This window comes from Salvelinus fontinalis, unplaced genomic scaffold (assembly GCF_029448725.1).
Source record: "Salvelinus fontinalis isolate EN_2023a unplaced genomic scaffold, ASM2944872v1 scaffold_1315, whole genome shotgun sequence".
NCBI classification, from domain to species: domain Eukaryota; kingdom Metazoa; phylum Chordata; class Actinopteri; order Salmoniformes; family Salmonidae; genus Salvelinus; species Salvelinus fontinalis.
Window position 1 is genome coordinate 19,559 of NW_026601524.1, and position 18,470 is coordinate 38,028.

The 18,470-nt window shown below is 45.7% G+C and overlaps 1 protein-coding gene across 1 annotated transcript; it reads right to left on the bottom strand.

Moving 5' to 3' along the window:
- Window positions 1-1,863: 1,863 nt before the first annotated feature.
- Window positions 1,864-14,934, bottom strand: LOC129848985 (seizure protein 6-like). The gene is made up of 6 exons (XM_055916066.1): window positions 14,880-14,934; window positions 14,412-14,597; window positions 3,966-4,134; window positions 3,292-3,458; window positions 2,978-3,172; window positions 1,864-2,026 (listed from the first exon to the last, which is right to left on the bottom strand). The coding sequence occupies exons 1-6, from the start codon at window positions 14,932-14,934 to the stop codon at window positions 1,884-1,886; spliced, it is 915 nt and encodes a 304-aa protein (XP_055772041.1). The 3' UTR covers window positions 1,864-1,883.
- Between the last annotated feature and the right edge of the window lie 3,536 nt (window positions 14,935-18,470).

An 18,470-nucleotide genomic window follows, 5' to 3' on the forward strand; every position in this document is an offset into this window, starting at 1 on the left:
TATAGCCTATTGCACAAACCTCATGGCAACAGTACTTTTTTTTAACAGGATAATGTTGCTTAGGCTTAAGTTTATGTCATGTTTGTATTTTGACTCAGAAAGTGATCAGAGACTCAGAAACTGATTGATGACCACTGTGTTAAAGTAATGAAATACAATGAAAATAATGTTATATTTTGTTTCAAGTTCCTTAACCTTTTCATGTGGGAGTTCCAAATATCTCTAACTGTCGCACCAGAGTGAGTTTATTTATGCGTGTGATGTCAGAATGCACTCACTGTTCCAAAATGTGATTGTTACATAACAGTTAATGCATGCTACTCTCAAACCAAGGCACTCTCGCTGATAATTATCTATAGGCTGTTTCAACTTGTCAATAAAAAAAAAAATTCTAACAAGTTTTATTTTCTAGCAACTGTTTGAATTAAGTTGTGTTCTGCCTCCTTATTAATTCACATAGCAATAGCACATTTCACTATTGCGGACAATTTACATTTGAGGCATTACTGAGCCGGACAAATGTTTCTCTTCGACAGAGCCCAAGCACTTCCCCAGTGTTTCCCCAGATCAAGTATGCAGACATTTGTGCATCTATTGTCAGAAAATAACTTGCGCAAACATTTCCCCCCTGGCACATTTTCTGTCTGGCGCTTGCATTGCCTTCATTTTTGTTTTCTTTACTACTAATAACTTTGGACATGTGTGCAAAGTAAGTGCCTTATTGTGTTATCGTTATAGCTTGTTTCTGTATATCGTGGTGTCTTTTCCACTGCAGCACACCCTTTGTACGTATGGAGCATACTGTATTTACTGTTTTATTCACGTTTTCAAGTACTAGTGACAAATCATGCCTTCTGATTCTTGCATAGATTGTGATGGACACAAATTATGTGCATTTTTAAAGGTGGTGATGTACTTTTTTGAAGGTTGTTCTGATTATGATGAGGTAATGCTAAGCTAATTGCCAGCAATGTGTGGGGCCATGATTGTTGACATCATACAATGCATTCTGTTGTTACGTAAACGTCAGACCAAAGATGTGAAGGGATGGTTCATTAGTCTTTCAAGTTAACTTCCGTAAGTGAATGACGGAAGTGAATGATGGTAGACGACACAACTCCCTTCAACATACATACTGCAAACAGACCAAACTCATCATCAAATTCTTAAATTTGGTTGACGTGAAAAACAAACATGGCAGCGCGCACAAACTACCCATCGTCGGATTACTTGTACATTTTTTGAAAGTGTTTTACTCAATTATGTAGACCACTGGTGAGTGCACACGTGATGAATTGTAAATAGTAATGGCTATTAGCTAATTCATATTATGGCTTCTGTCAGTCGAGAGCTAAAAAGGACCGTTTGTGTTAGGTCACTCTTTCCTCAGTTAGCGCTACAACTAATACCGCATACATTTTCCGGTCTGGATGAGAGTTATGTTATGCTGTTGCTACTTCTTTGAATGTCGGAACATTGCATCCAAAACTAAACTGCTCACATTGAGGGCATAACGTTGTGAAGACTGTTTATGCAAAATGTTTCTGTGTAAAAACAGTGTGGCCAGCTCAAACGCTGACTGCTGTGTCTATCGTAACTGGACATTCTAAATAACTGTTCTAATCACACCGGTTTGAGCGTATGTTGCATGGACCACCGTAGAATGATCACACCTGTGTGTTAGTACGTGTCAGAGGGTTAAATGCACTAACAATGTTCCAAAGCCAAGCAACTATCCTGCACCATTCACAGAAAGCTGTACGCTAAATAACCAAAGGACAACCACACTCTCACCAAGCTCTAAGAAACATATGGTTCTCAGAACATTATGTGCTAGCTGGGCAGTGACCACTATGGCTGCTGTTGGAGCGGAGAGCTGTCACTTACACTTGGATGTCCAGCATAATCCTCTTGTCCTCTTCCACGTGGATGCCCCAGATGCAGTCCTGGCCCTTGTCGTAGGTCTCCGGCCAGTTTGGAGAGAGAACCACCCCGGCTGAGTCTGTGATTTCACCACTACACACAGCTGGGACACACACACAAACAAGTCAAATCCAAATACTGAGAAACACATACATTCATGGCCAACACTGTGATAATCCAAAATAGTTCACACAAAGATAAAACACCAAGAACAAACTAACAACATGTAGGCCTACTCACAGTCAAGTGATTGAACATCTAAAATGTCAGTGCCAGCTGAGCTAATGATATGAAATAATATGTGGTTTTGCTGTTGGTCTGGGGACTGTGGGACATCTTTCAAATGCCGTGTGAATTCACATGGGTAAATAAGCGATGGCGATGAAAGAGCATCACTGCTGAACAGAATACCATTCATAATGACTTTCTATGCTCCTTGAAAACTCAAGAGCAAGAGGGGTGGTATAGAACCATTACAAATGGCTAACGCTGTAAAATACAGTAGTGTAGCTCAGCAGAAATTGAATCCTTTAATGTCTACCTTTGCTGAAGAGCTGTAAGATCAAGGGCAGTGTGGTGTGGGGCAGTGCGGGGGAAGTAGATAAAGTGTAAGAGGTTGTGAGGTCAGTGTGTGTGTGTCTTTGGGAAAGAGAGAGAGTGAGAAAGAAAAAGCTAAAGTAAAGGGGGGAAAGGGAGCAAGAGAGAGAGAGAGAAAGAAAGAAAGAAAGAATGAATGAAAGAAAAGGATGGCGAAAGAGAAAGAGAGAATACACCTAGGCTTTGATGGCCATTGGCCATTGGCTCAGTGTGTAGCCTAGACTGCACAGGGGAATACCTTCAGTCTGTAGCACTACTGAAACCTGCCCTGGAAACACATGGGCTAGGATGCATGACATATTGAAAAGTCATTGAGGATCAGATCCTGGGAGACTGGGGTAGCTGGGTTTATTGTGGCTGGGGTTCCTAGATTGTACCCAGATGCTGATAGAGAATTAGCTAAACATGAGCAGGGGAAATTCTGTGGCCTGGCTTTGTAAATGGGATGAGGACTCACCCCTGCAGGCTGGCTCTGTCTCATTCCACTGGGGGTTCTCTGCGTCCAGACACTCAATGATGACTGAGCCCTGCTCCAGAGTGTAGCCAGGGTCACAGGCAAACTCCACTACCGCACCCACACCGTAGGCCGTGTCACTGCTGGTGAAGTTGCCATACTTCACAAAGGGCCCATAGCATGTGCCCTTTGCAAAAGCTGCAGGATACAAATCACACGTGGATTTTTTGTTACAATAAGTCACCATCAATCCTCAATTTGACATTAGTTAGCATAGGTTGAATAAATGCTAGTATTCTGTTGATTCTTTGAAGTACCTTCATATCTGATTGCTGCTCCCGTAGAGGTGACCGTCCCATCTGTGGTGAACTCCACAAAGAGGTGACGGCCTGTGCTCACCACGCCCTCATTGGGCAGGTACTCCACCTCGTAGGAGTCATACACCGGAGGGGAGTCAATGTTGTTCCCATTCTTTATAAGGAGTCTGAAACACAATCAAAAATAGTGCTTAATAAAATGGGGGAAGGGGGAATGAGACACACTTGCCATTGAGGACTAAGAGAAACATCCAAAGGGAGTGGTGAGTGGTTCTGAAGTGGCACTCATTGTTTCATCTGTGGCTGTAATAACCCTGTGATAAGATTCTACACAACTCGGCAGCAAGCAGCTTCATTAAATGTCAGTTTGTTACCATAGCCTTGAGACATAGTAGTTATGGTACAAAAATGTAAATAATTACTGTCTCCCTGCGTCTGAGTGGCCTCTATAGTCCCTCAATTAATTTGCATGAGGAAATACAGTTAATTATTTAAAATGACATAAAGCCGTTTCAATTTCATCCTCCAATCCGTTCAAATTTGACTCATAGTCACTCACATAGGGGATTTAGTTAAGGCATACAACTAGGCTAGGTGTTGACAAGTGTTGTTGCCCCCCCCCCCCCACACACACACACACACACAGCTTCCATCCACCTTTCTGTGTACTCTACCTGTCATCATCCTCAGCCAAAGCCATTTTCTCAAAGTGAACATGAAGCCGGTGGCCTTCAGGAGCCTCCAGTACCCAATGGCACGTCAAGTTGTTACTGTAGTTGCCAGGGAATCCAGGAGAGACAATACGGCCCAACGTGGCATTTTTAATCATACCACCACAGGAAGCTGTATTGAGGATGGATTTGATAAGAGAGATAAGGAGACGGAGAGAGAGGAAGGGGAGGTTAGATATAAAAATAACTTAAATGTCCCTTTGTATAAAGGCTTATTTTCTATAACAATGTTGGTTTTCTGCTCTCTCTTTGCTGAGTAATACCCCAGTACATAGAACCTGAGGTCAGGAGTAAGAAAGTTTCCATTCCTGTACTGAAAGAGAAGGAGAATGTTTTGGAGTCTGGGAGCTGTGTGGTGGTCTGGCAAATAGCCAACTCACCAGGGACTGACTGACTTTCTGACTGTGTGTGATGATGGACTAGTGAGGAGAGCATAGCAGCAGAATAGTATCAGTGCAGAACAGCTGTAGGGAGTGAGAGTGGGGCTGGCAGAAGAGATGGTGCTATATAGAGCAGCAGGTAGCTTAGTGGTTAGAGCAATGGGGCAGTAACCGAAAGGTTGCTGTATCGAATCCCCGAGGTGACAAGGTAAAAATCTGCCGTTCTGTCTCTGAGCAAGGCAGTTAACCCACTATTCCCCGGGCACAGAAGATGTGGATGTCGATTAAGGCAGTCCTCCGCACCTCTCTGATTCAGAGAGGTTGGGTTAAATGTGGAAGACACATTTCAGTTGAATGTGTTCAGTTGTACAATTGACTAGGTATCTTCCCTATCCCAGAGCAGGTGAACGTTAGTCATGTAGCCCACTCCTAATTACTATAGTGTTAGCCACTAGCTAGGTCTCGTCTCCGTAGCACTGCTCCCTCTTGCCATACTGGTAATCAGACACTACGAAACCAGGCCTCACAGCACAACCAATCAACTTTGGACCTTAATGATGATGCTCAACTGACATGGTGTAAAAGCTCACTTAAGGCCTAAGTACAATCTATTACTGGTATACAGGGAGGCATGGGCTTTACACAATGTGAAGTTAGCCGTTGCAGTGAGGGCTATTATTTTCACAGTGGATATAAACAATAGTCAAGTAGGCCTTCCTACAATATTTACAAAATAATTAACAGGACGAAGAACAACATAAGTCAAAGCACTACTGACCTAACCCAGACCACAATGTCTGATAGCAATTTGGCTATACAGCTGCAAGTATAGCCAAACCTTTCCATGTCTGGCCACAGCAGGAAATCAACCAAAGTGGATACATTCAGTTTACTATGCTCACGTGAGAAAGGGAAAGCCCACTTACACAGACAGGATTTTTTAAAGTGTGAAACTAAATAATAACAGATAGCTCTGGTCTACTTATTGTTCCCTCCCCGCTCTCCCTACCCACCACACCAGAAAGAATTAGCCAGTGAAATGTCTCTGCTTCGAATAACCTAACGTAGCACGTGTAAAAGAACCGTCTGAGCGGGTTTTAAAGAAACCCGATTTTCAGGCTTTGCGTCTTCTCTGCTTTTCCCCTGAAAACTGAAAGGTTTAGAACGTCATGATTTCTCATGCGTTGGATTTCGGCCAATCACAATTCAGCATCTGTCCCAGGGTTGGTTTAAAGGGTCCATCTGCTGATGCCACATCCAATTTTTGATGTATACATTTTTATTTATTTTTATTGAACCTTTGTTTAACTATGCAAGTCAGTTAAAACTTATTGACGAACGGATCCCTTTAGCGGGATCATTTTCATAAAATACCGCTAAATTGCAGAGCGGCAAATTAAAAATAAATAGCAAAAAAGATTATATTCATGAAATCACAAGTGCAATATAGGAAAACACAGCTTAGCTTGTTGTTAATCCACCTGTCGTGTCAGATTTTGAAAATATGCTTTACAGCGAAAGCAATCCAAGCGTTTGTGTGAGTTTATCGATCACTAGACAAAACATTAAGAACACCTAGCAGCAATCTAGATTGGTCACGAAAGTCAGAAAAGCAATAAAATGAATCGCTTACCTTTTATGATCTTCGGATGTTTGCACTCACGAGACTCCCAGTTACACAATAAATGTTCCTTTTGTTCGATAAAGATTATTTTTATATAAAAAACCTCCATTTGTTTGGCGCGTTATGTTCAGTATTCCACAGCCTTAGGCAGGTCATCAAGGCTTGACGAAAATTCTAAATAGTATCCGTAAAGTTCGTAGAAACATGTCAAACGTTTTTAATAATCAAACCTCAGGTTATTTTTAACATAAGTAATCGATAATATTTCAACCGGACTGTAAATTGTTCAATACAAAAGCTTTGCATGTTGCGCGCATTAACTAATGGAAGGACATCGTTGATCCACTGACGCGATTTGATAAATCTCGCTAATTCTTCAGAATTAAAGCTTGAAACTATATCTAAAGACTGTTCACACCCTGAGGAAGCCACAGGAAAAGGAATCTGGTTGATATCCCTTTAAATGGACGAAAGGCAGGCAATGGAACAGTGAGTTTTCAAAATAAAAGTCACTTCCGGGTTGGATCTCCTCAGGTTTTCGCCTGCAAAATCAGTTCTGTTATACTCACAGACAATATTTTGATAGTTTTGGAAACTTTAGAGTGTTTTTGTCACGCCCTGGCCTTAGTATTCTTTGTTTTCTGTAATATTTTGGTTAGGTCAGGGTGTGACAGGGGGGATGTTTGTGTGTATTTGTCTCGTCTTGGGTGGTTGTATTGTATAGGGGGTTTTGTAGAGGTTATGGGGTTGTGTTTAGTGTAAATGTCTAGGTAGGTCTATGGTTGCCTGAATGGTTCTCAATCAGAGACAGCTGTCTTTCATTGTCTCTGATTGGGAGCCATATTTAAGGCAGCCATAGGCATTAGGCTATTGTGGGTAATTGTCTATGTGTAGTGTTTAGTGTCAGCACTATTTTGTTTGAATAGCTTCACGGTCGTCTGTTTGTTGTTTTGTTTGTTTGTTCGTCTTCATAATAAAAGAAGATGACTTTCTATCATGCTGCGCCTTGGTCCACTCTTCTTCAAAGTTACGACGATCATGACAGAATTACCCACCAAACAAGGACCAAGCAGCGTGTTAAGCAGCAGCAGGAGCAACCTACACAGGATTTATGGCAATGGGAGCAAAGTCTGGACTATACTACGTGGGAGGAGATCGACAGGTGGGCGATCGACCCAGGGAGAATGCCGGAGCCCACCTGGGATTCTCTGGAGCAGTGTGAGGAGGGATACCGGCGAATGGAAGCAGCACGACGACGCGGTAGGAAGCCTGTGAGTCAGCCCCAAAAAATTATTGGGGAGGGGGGGGGGGGGGGGCTAAAGGGTAGTGTGGCGAAGTCAGGTAGGAGACCTGCGCCAACTCCCTATGCTTACCGTGGAGTGCGAGAGTACGGGCAGACACCGTGTTATGCGGTAGAGCGCATGGTGTCTCCTGTACGTGTGCATAGCCCGGTGCGGGTTATTCCACCTCCCCGCACTGGCAGGGCTAGATTGGGCATTGAGCCAGGTGCCATGAAGCCGGCTCAACGCGTCTGGTCTCCAGTGCATCTCCTCGGGCCGGCATACATGGCACCAGCCTTACGCATGGTGTCCCCGGTTCGCCAACACAGTCCAGTGCGGGTTATTCCACCTCCCCGCACTGGTCGGGCTATGGGGAGCATTCAACCAGGTAAGGTTGGGCAGGCTCAGTGCTCAAGGGAGCCAGAACGCCTGCACGGTCCGGTATATCCGGCGCCACCTCCCCGCCCCAGCCCAGTACCACCAGTGCCTACACCACGCACCAAGCCTCCTGTGCGTCTCCAGAGTCCTGTGCGTCTTGCTGCTGCTCCCCGCACTAGCCTTAAGATGCGTGTCCTTAGCCCGGTACCACCAGTTCCGGCACCAGGCCTACTCTGCGCCTCAGCCGGCCAGAGTCTGCCGTCTGCACTGCCCATCTGCCCAGAGCCGCCTGGGATATCCGTCAGGCCAGCGCCGTCTGAACTGCACGTCTGTCCCGAGCCGTCACAGCCGCCCGTCTGTCCCGAGCCATCAGAGCCGCCCGTCTGTCCCGAGCCGTCAGAGCCGCCCGTCTGTCCCGAGCCGCTAGAGCCGCCCGTCAGTCAGGAGCCGCTAGAGCCGTCCGCCAGACAGGAGCAGCCAGAGCCGCCCGCCAGACAGGAGCAGCCAGAGCCGCCCGCCAGCCAGGAGCAGCCAGAGCCGCCCGCCAGACAGGAGCAGCCAGAGCCGCCCGCCAGCCAGGAGCAGCCAGAGCCGCCCGCCAGCCAGGAGCAGCCAGAGCCGCCCGCCAGCCAGGGGCAGCCAGAGCCGCCCGCCAGCCAGGGGCAACCAGAGCCGCCCGCCAGCCAGTGGCAGCCAGAGCCGCCCGCCAGCCAGGGGCAGCCAGAGCCGCCCGCCAGCCAGGGGCAGCCAGATCCGCCCGCAAGCCAGGGGCAGCCAGAGCCGCCCGCCAGCCAGGGGCAGCCAGAGCCGCCCGCCAGCCAGGATCTGCCAGAGCCGCCCGCCAGCCAGGATCTGCCAGAGCCGCCAGCCAGCCAGGATCTGCCAGAGCCGCCCGCCAGCCAGGATCTGCCAGAGCCGCCAGCCAGGATCTCCCAGAGCCACCAAAGCGGGTATTAACTATGCTGGAGTGGGGGCCATGTCCCGCACCCGAGCCGCCGCCGTAGGAAGGCCCACCCGGACCCTCCCCTTCTGTGTCAGGTTTTGCGGATCTTTGGGGGGGGGGGGGGTACTGTCACGCCCTGGCCTTAGTATTCTTTGTTTTCTGTAATATTTTGGTTAGTTCAGGGTGTGACAGGGGGGATGTTTGTGTGTATTTGTCTCGTCTTGGGTGGTTGTATTGTATAGGGGGTTTTGTCGAGGTTATGGGGTTTTGTTTAGTGTAGGTGTCTAGGTAAGTCTATGGTTGCCTGAATGGTTCTCAATCAGAGACAGCTGTCTTTCATTGTCTCTGATTGGGAGCCATATTTAAGGCAGCCATAGGCATTAGGCTATTGTGGGTAATTGTCTATGTGTAGTGTTTAGTGTCAGCACTATTTTGTTTGAATAGCTTCACGGTCGTCTGTTTGTTGTTTTGTTCGTCTTCATAATAAAAGAAGATGTCTTTCTATCACACTGCGCCTTGGTCCACTCTTCTTCAAAGTTACGACGATCGTGACAGTTTTCTATCCTACTCTGTCAATTATATGCATATTCTAGCATCTGGACCTGAGAAATAGGCAGTTTACAATGGGAACGTTATTTTTCCAAACATAAAAATTCTGCCCTCTAGCTTCAAGAGGTTTTTAAGAAGAAATGATTTTTTACAATGACGGCCTACCCCGGCCAAACCCTAACCTGGACGACACTGGAACAATTGTGCGCCACCCTATGGGACTCCCAATCACGGCCAGTTGTCATACAGCCTGGAAGTGAACCAGGGTCTGTAGTGACGCCTTTTTACTTTTTTTGCTGTTTACTTTCTGCATCTATGTCATATCGCTGAGACTGCCTTTAACCACATTGAATTAATTGCTTACCGTGAACCATTTTTTGGAGTAACATTTAAAAAACTCTTAAATGTAATTAAATGTAATCTAAAATGTTACTATGTAATCCCCTAAAGTAATTGTTTATCATGAGAGGGCCATAAACAATAACTAGTAATGCTGTATACTCCAAGAAAGGTTCAAATCTCAACTTTCTGGTGATTTTTAAAAATAAATTGCTGAGGTGTTGTCACTTTTGAGAACACAAGCTCAAGTACACAGTACAAATATGATAAAATATGAATTTTCTTATATTATGTTTTTCCTGTTCAACAAAACTGTATAAATAAGGCTTGTAATTACTTATATTTGTTCTGAATATAGTATAATTAATGTATACAATGACTAACTATAAGATTCCACCTTCCTCATAACTATAAAATACATATTTGTATATTTAGTGTTAGAGAAAATGTGAGTTTTTTCTAAAGGTCTCTCTTGAACAAAATGTCTGCCCCCTCTGTGAATATCTCACACAGCTCTAGCTTGCCTACATTCGGAAGAGCAAATTAAATGGTAGGAGGGAATTCCCAGGTTCAAGTGGTGTCAGATTTTACATCCTGCTTCACACAGGCAGAAGAGGCATACTCCTGTGTCCGTGAGAATCAGGACTACCGCTCAATGTAGACCATTTGAAATCGAAATTGCTTTATAAGCAAAAATGGTGATCGGAATCGGTACCAGAACCACGTAGGTCCACCAAGCAGGGGACTTTATATTGAAGAGGTTTTAATGAACAAATCCATGAATGGAAGAGAGTCATTTTGGCGAAAAACCAAATTAATTGTCGTGCGACCATAAAGTCTCTTCCACATTTTTTATTATGACGACTTTTGACAAATATTGTTAGTGATCGAAATACATAAACTATTTATGAAAAAAAGTAGGCTTGATGAGTTAGTTGCTCAAGTAACACTGCCATAACACTGCACTATTGCTCCTAACCCTGGATTTCTATTTTAAAAAGTCTGGAAAACGGGATGGAGGTTACAGTGAGAGAATTCAAGTTGCACAGTGGTAAGCCAGACACCTGATTGGCCAACCTGTTCTCAGAGCATTTCGTATTATTCTGTTCTTAAATCAGATACCCCATTTCGTATGGTATGTATTAATTTGTGGATGTCCATCATCCATTTCATATGATATGTTACTAATTGCAATTCGTACAATATGTTACAAATTGCAATTCGAACAATATGTTACGAATTAGCAAAAATTGACAATTTGTAAACATTTTGTAGAAACACATGATATGTTACGAATTCCAATTTGCTGTGGCTAACGTTGGCTAGGTGGCTAATGCTATTGCTAACGTTAGCCATCCGGCTAACATTAGCAAGGCTAGGGGTTAGGGGTTAAGGTTAGGAGTTAGGTTAAAGGGTTAAGGTTTGGGTTAGGGTTAGGATTAGCTAACATGTTAAGTAGTTGCAAAGTAGCTAAAAAGTAGTAAGTAGTTGCAAAGTTACCAATTAACTAAAATTATAAAGTTGTATCTGACGAGTCTCCCTGATCTACATTTACTATGTTAAATCTAGTCTATGAGAACAGTCTGGATGGCCTACCATAAAAAGCACGCAATAAACCTCAATTAACCTCTGGGCAGTGGGAGACAAATAACACCCAGTCCATTTAAACTGAGTTTAATTACTTTAATCATTCAGCTGAAATGTTATTCTCCTCAGTTGTCAGCCTCTGTGGCGTTCTCTGGGGGGGTATTATATATTCCCATTGGTTCTCAGTGAGCGGCTGGATGGTTCCTGGGGTTGAAGAGCTAAAGTGTGTATTTCTGTATGTGTGTGTGTGGGTGTCAAATCAAATCAAATTTTATTTGTCACATACACATGGTTAGCAGATGTTAATGCGAGTGTAGCGAAATGCTTGTGCTTCTAGTTCCGACCATGTAGTAATATCTAACAAGTAATCTAACCTAACAATTTCACAACAACTACCTTATACACACAAGTGTAAAGGAATGAATAAGAAAATGTACATAAAAACATATGAATGAGTGATGGCCGAACGGCATAGGCAAGATGCAGTAGATGGTATAGAGTACAGTATATACATATGAGATGAGTAATGTAGGGTATGTAAACATTATATAAAGTGGCATTGTTTAAAGTGGCTAGTGAAAAATGTATTACATACATTTTCCCATTATTAAAGTGGCTGGAGTTGAGTCAGTATGTTCGCAGCAGCCACTCTATGTTAGTGATGGCTGTTTAACAGTCTCATGGCCTTGAGATAGAAGCTGTTTTTCAGCCTCTCGGTCCCCGCTTTGATGCACTGTACTGACCTCGCTTTCTGGATGATAGTGGAATGAACAGGCAGTGGCTCGGGTGGTTGTTGTCCTTGATGATCTTTTTGGCCTTCCTGTGACATCGGGTGGTGTAGGTGTCCTGGAGGGCAGGTAGTTTGCCCCTGGTGATGCGTTGTGCAGACCTCACTACCCTCTGGAGAGCCTTACAGTTATGGGCGGAGCAGTTGCCGTACCAGGCGGTCATACAGCCCAACAGGATGCTCTCGATTGTGCATCTGTAAAAGTTTGTGAGTGTTTTTGGTGACAAGCCGAATTTATTCAGCCTCCTGAGGTTGAAGAAGCGCTGCTGCACCTTCTTCAAAACGCTGTCTGTGTGGGTGGACCATTTCAGTTTGTCCGTGATGTGTACGCCGAGGAACTTAAAACTTTCCACCCTCTCCACTACTGTCCCATCGATGTGGATAGGGGGCTGCTCCCTCTGCTGTTTCCTGAAGTCCACGATCATCTCCTTTATTTTGTTGACATTGAGTGTGAGGTTATTTTCCTGACACCACACTCCGAGGGCCCTCACCTCCTCCCTGTAGGCCGTCTCGTCGTTGTTGGTAATCAAGCCTACCACTGTAGTGCCGTCTGCAAAGTTGATGATTGAGTTGGAGGCGTACATGGCCACACAGTCGTGGGTGAACAGGGAGTACAGGAGAGGGCTGAGAACGCACTCTTGTGGGGCGTCAGTGTTGAGGATCAGCGGGGTGGAGATGTTGTTACCTACCCTCACCACCTGGGCGTGGCCCATCAGGAAGTCCAGGACCCAGTTGCACAGGGCGGGGTCGAGACCCAGGGTGGCCATCTTGAAGCATGTGGGAACAGCAAACTGGGATAAGGATTGATTGAATATGTCCGTAAACACACCAGCCAGCTGGTCTGCGCATGCTCTGAGGACGCGGCTGGGGATGCCGTCTGGGCCTGCAGCCTTGCGAGGGTTAACACGTTTAAATGTTTTATTCACGTTGGCTGCATTGAAGGAGAGCCCACAGGTTTTAGTAGCAGGCCTTGTCAGTGGCACTGAATTGTCCTCAAAGCGAGCAAAGAAGTTGTTTAGTTTGTCTGGAAGCAAGACATCGTGGTCCGCGATGGGGCTGGCTTTCCTTTTGTAGTCCATGATTGACTGTAAACCCTTCCACATACTTTTCGTGTCTGAGCCGTTGAATTGCGACTCTACTTTCTCTCTATACTGACGCTTAGCTTGTTTGATTGCCTTGCGGAGGGAATAGCTACACTGTTTGTATTCGGTCATGTTTCCGTTCACCTTGCCCTGATTAAAAGCAATGGTTCGAGCTTTCAGTTTTGTGCGAATGCTGCCATCCAGCCACGGTTTCTGGTTGGGGAATGTTTTAGGGGAATGTTTTAATAGATGCTGTGGGTACAACATCACCGATGCACTTGCTAATAAACTCGCTCACCGAATCAGTGTATTCATCAATGTTGTTGTTCACCGCTAAGCGGAACATATCCCAGTCCACGTTATCGAAGCAATCTTGAAGCGTGGTCACCTTTTCCGAAAGGAGGGCGGAGGAGGGCCTTATATGCGTTGCTGAAGTTAGAATAACAATGATCCAGGGTTTTGCCAGCCCGGGTCGCAGAATCGATATGCTGATAGAATTTAGGGAGCCTTGTTTTCAGATTAGCCTTGTTAAAATCCCTAGCTACAATAAATGCAGCCTCAGGATATGTGGTTTCCAGTTTACATAGAGTCGAATTAAGTTCTTTCAGGGCCGTCAATGTGTCTGCTTGGGGGGGAATATACACAACTGTGATTATGATCGAAGAGAATTCTCTTGGTAGATAATGCGGTCGGCATTTGATTGTGAGGAATTCTAAGTCAGGTGAACAAAAGGACTTGAGTTCCTGTATGTTGTTATGATCACACCACGTCTCGTTAATCATAAGGTATACACCCCCGCCCTTCTTCTTACCAAAGAGATGCTTGTTTCTGTCGGCGCGATGCATGAAGAAACCAGGTGGCTGTACCGACTCCGATAGCGTGTCTCGAGTGAGCCATGTTTCCGTGAAACAAAGAACGTTACAGTTTCTGATGTCTCTTTGGAAGGCAACCCTTGCTCGGATTTCGTCTACCTTGATGTCAAGAGACTGGACATTGGCCAGTAGTATGCTCGGGAGCGGTGCGCGATGTGCCCGTCTACAGAGCCTGACCAGAAGACTGCTCCAACTGCCCCTTCTGAGGCGCCGTTGTTTTGGGTCGCCGGCTGGGATCCGATCCATTGTCCTGGGTGGTGGGCCAAACAGAGGATCCACTTCGGGAAAGTCATATTCCTGGTCGTAATGTTGGTGAGTTGACGTTGCTCTTATATCCAATAGTTCCTCCCGACTGTATGTAATAAAAACTACGTTTTCCTGCGGTAGCAATGTAAGAAATAACACATAGAAAAACAAAATACTGCATAGTTTCCTAGGAACGCGAAGCGAGGCGGCCATCTCTGTCGGTATAGTATGTGTGTGTGTGTGTCTGTGTGTGTGTGTGTGTGTGTGTTTCTGTGTGTGTGTGTGTGTTTGGCAGGAAGGAAGCAGTGTTGTTGGCTCTTACCCAGGCATTTGGGCTCCTTGCCACTCCAGTAAGGTGTAGTGGCGTTGCGACAGGTGAGCATGGTGGGGCCTTGCAGCTGGTAACCGGTCAGACACTGGAAGTAGGCCTCTCCCCCAGCATGGAGGTGAGTCACTGATACTTCCCCATTGGCTGGCTCCTTAGGGAAGGCACAGCTTAGAACGAAGGCTAGATGGAGAGAGTGAGAGAGTGGGAGGGAGGGAGGGAGGGATAATTAAGATTGAATCGGTCATGACTGGATTGATATGATTTCATATTACAAAATTCATCGAAATGGTCTTTCGAAGTGGAATCAGTTGTTATCTTAGCGGCACCATTTTACTTGAATTATATGCATACTGATGCAAGTTCCCAGCCATCCAGGACATTTATACCAGGTGGTGTTTGAGGAAGCACGGAAAATTGCCAAATACTTCAGCCACCCCATCCATGTACTGTTCTCTCCACTACCATCCGGCAGGCGGTACCAGAGCATCAGGTCTCGGACCAACAGGCTCACAGACATCTTCCATCCCCAAGCAATAAGACTGTTGAACAGCTAATCAATGGCTGCCCACCATCACCCACGGACTGTCTGCACTGACTCTATCTGCACTGACTCCATGCACACTCACAGGTCTCTACCCACAAATTCACACATGTTTAAACTGACACTGACATTATCACACATGTTGACGCCCATACACAATCACACATGCACACACACTTTCACCACATACACTGCTGCTACTATTTCTTATAACAGTTTTTGTTTATAGTTTTGGTACTAATTTTCAAAACTCTTAGTACCAAACTCCAAACTGGTAACACTTGTCACACAGCCAGTCTTACAGTACATTCAAAACCTTTCATTGTGCATTCATTTTACCATACAAACATTGATAAGTTCACTGTGAAATTTAATGAGTACATTGGTTTAATCATCAAAACACAACATAATGATATCTTCTCAATGTAGTTATTTTAACAACCAGTTAATCCAATATCAAAACATTCAAGATACTATCCCATGTGTGATCATTGAAGACATATTTTACAATGTAACCAATGAAACAAATGAAAGAAACAATGTTTAACAGGCACTAGTTTGCATCAAGCCTGTCTTGAGCATTTGGCCATCGGTCCTCATCCAAATCACAGTAAATATTCTCATTGTTCATGCACCTGGGGAAAAACATTTTGACATGGCGAATCCAAGCCTGACATACAGTGCATTCGGAAAATATTCAGACCCCTTGACTTTTTCCACATTCTGTTCCGTTTACAGACTTATTCCAAAATATCATTACATTCAATGTTTTCCTCATCAATCTACACACAATACCCCATAATGACAAAGTGAAAACAGGTTTTTAAACATCTTTGCTAATTTATAAAAAATAAAATAAAAATAAAAATACCTTATTTACATAACTACTCAGACCCTTTGCTATGAGACTCAAAATTGAGCTCAGATGCATCCTGTTTCCATTAATCATCCTTGAGATGTTTCTACAACTTGATTGGAGTCCACCTGTGGTAAATTCGAGTGATTGGGAAAGGCACACACCTGTCTATATAAGGTCCCACAATTGACAGTGCATGTCTGAGCAAAAACCAAGCAAGGAGGTCGAAGGAAATGTCCGTAGAGCTCCGAGACAGGATTGTGTCGAGGCACAGATCTGGGGAAAGGAACCAAAACATTTCTGCAATAGTGCAGGTCCCAAAAGAACACAGTGGCCTCCATCATTCTTAAATAGAAGAAGTTTGGAACATCCAATACTCTTCCTAGAGCTGGCAAATCGGGGGAGAAGGGCCTTGGTCAGGGAGGTGACCAAGAACCCGATGGTCACTAACAGAGCTCCAGAGATCCTCTGTGGAGATGGGAGAACCTTCCAGAAGGACAACCATCTCTGCAGTCGTCCACCAATCAGGCCTTTATCGTAGAGTGGCCAGACGGAAGCCACTCCTCAGTAAAAGGCACATGACAGCCCACTTGGAGTTTGCCAAAAGGCACCTAAAGGACTCTCAGACCAGGCCTGATGAAACCAAGATTGAACTCTTTGGCCTAAATGCCAAGCGTCACGTCTGGAGGAAGCCTGGCACCATCCCTACAGCGAAGCATGGTGGAGGCAGCAGGGACTGGGAGACTTGTCAGGATCATACAGGTGTGTGCCTTTCCAAATCATGTCCAATCAATTGAATTTACCACACTTGATCTCCAATCAAGTTGTAGAAACATATCAAGGATGGTCATTGGAAACAGGATGCACCTCAGCCCAATTTCGAGTCGCATAACAATACTTTTGTAAATAAGGTATTTCTCTTTATAAAAACCTGTTTTCACTTTTTCATTATGGGGTATCGTGTGTAGAATGAAGACAGTTATTTAAAAGATCATGTCACGCCCTGGCCTTAATATCTTTGTTTTCATTATTATTTTAGTTAGGTCAGGGTGTGACATGGGGAAGTTTGTGTTTTTTGTATTGTCTAGGGTGTTGTATGGTTTAGAGGGTTAAGGTGTATAGATGGTTTAATGTTGTGTGTAGTTGTCTAGGAAAGTCTATGGTTGCCTGAATGGGTTCCCAATTAGAGACAGCTGGTTTCTGTTGTCACTGATTGGGAGCCATATTTAAGGTAGCCATAGGCTTTAGCTGTTTGTGGGTAATTGTCAATGTCGATGTTCTATGTTGTATGTATGCACTAGTTCATTCTTAGCTTCACGTTCGTCAGTTTTGTTATTTTGTTAGTTTGTTAAAGTGGTTTCGTTTTGTGTTGGTTCTCTTCTAAATAAAATATGTTCTTTTCACGCGCTGCGCCTTGGTCCTCTCACTCATATCAAGACGATCGTGACAGAATTACCCACCAATGCGGGATCAAGCGGCAACAGGATCCACCTACACAGGATTCATGGACATGGGAGGAAATACTGGATGGTAAGGGGCCTTGGCCACAACCGGGAGAATATCGCCTCCCTCGTGAAGAGCTGGAGGCAGCTAAAGCCGAGAGGAGACAAATATGAGGAGGCAGCACGGAAGCAAGGCTGGAAGCCCGTGAGTACAACCCAAACATTTCTTGGGGGGGGGCCTTAAAGGGAGTGTGGCGAAGTCAGGTAGGAGACCTGCGCCTACTCCCTGTACTTACCGTGGAGAGCGAGAGTACGGGCAGACACCGTGTTAAGCAGTAGAGCGCATGGTGTCTCCTGTACACGTGCATAGCCCGGTTTGGTACATTCCAGCTCCACGTATCGGCCGGGCTAGATTGAGCGTTGAGCCGGGTGTCATGAAGCCGGCCCAACGCATCTGGTCCCCAGTGCGTCTCCTCGGGCCGGCTTACATGGCACCAGCCTTACACATGGTGTCCCCGGTTCGCCTACATAGCCCGGTGCGGGTTATTCCACCTCCCAGCACTGGTCGGGCGACGGGGAGCATACAACCAGGTAAGGTTGGGCAGGCTCAGTGCTCAAGGGAGCCAGTACGCCTGCACGGTCCGGTATTTCCGGCGCCACCTCCCCGCCCCAACCCAGTACCACCAGTGTCTCCTCCACGCACTAGCCCTATGGTGCGTGTCTCCAACCCTTTACCACCAGTGCCTAAACCATGCACCAAGCCTCCTGTGTGTTCCCAGAGTCCAGTATGCCCTGTTCCTGCTCCCCGCACTAGCCCTGAGATGCATGTCCCCAGCCCGGTAACACCAGTTCCGGCACCACGCACCAGGCCTACAGTGCGCCTCAGCTGGCCAGAGTCTGCCGTCTGCACAGCGATGCCTGAACTGCCCGTCTGCCAAGCGCCATCTGAGCCATCCGTCTACCCAGCGCCATCTGAGCCATTCCGTCTACCCAGCGCCATCTGAGCCATCCGTCTACCCAACGCCATCTGAGCCATCCGTCTACCCAGCGCCATCTGAGCCATCCATCTGCCCCGAGCCACTAGAGCCGCCCGTCTGTCCCGAGCCGTCAGAGCCATTCGTCAGACAGGATCTGCCAGAGCCGCCAACCAGACAGGATCTGCCAGAGCCGCCAACCAGACAGGATCTGCCAGAGCCGCCAACCAGACAGGATCT

What these genes read in the sequence shown, in the direction of transcription:
- LOC129848985 (XM_055916066.1), bottom strand. Translation starts at nt 14,934, where the DNA reads ATGTCTGTGAGCCTGTTGGTCCGAGACCTGATGCTCTGGTACCGCCTG. An exon ending in CAAGGAGCCCAAATGCCTGG is followed by an intron (nt 4,135 to 14,411) that starts GTAAGAGCCAAC and finishes TCCTCAATACAG; the next exon opens with CTTCCTGTGGTGGTATGATT. An exon ending in AGCAGCAATCAGATATGAAG is followed by an intron (nt 3,173 to 3,291) that starts GTACTTCAAAGA and finishes TGTATCCTGCAG; the next exon opens with CTTTTGCAAAGGGCACATGC.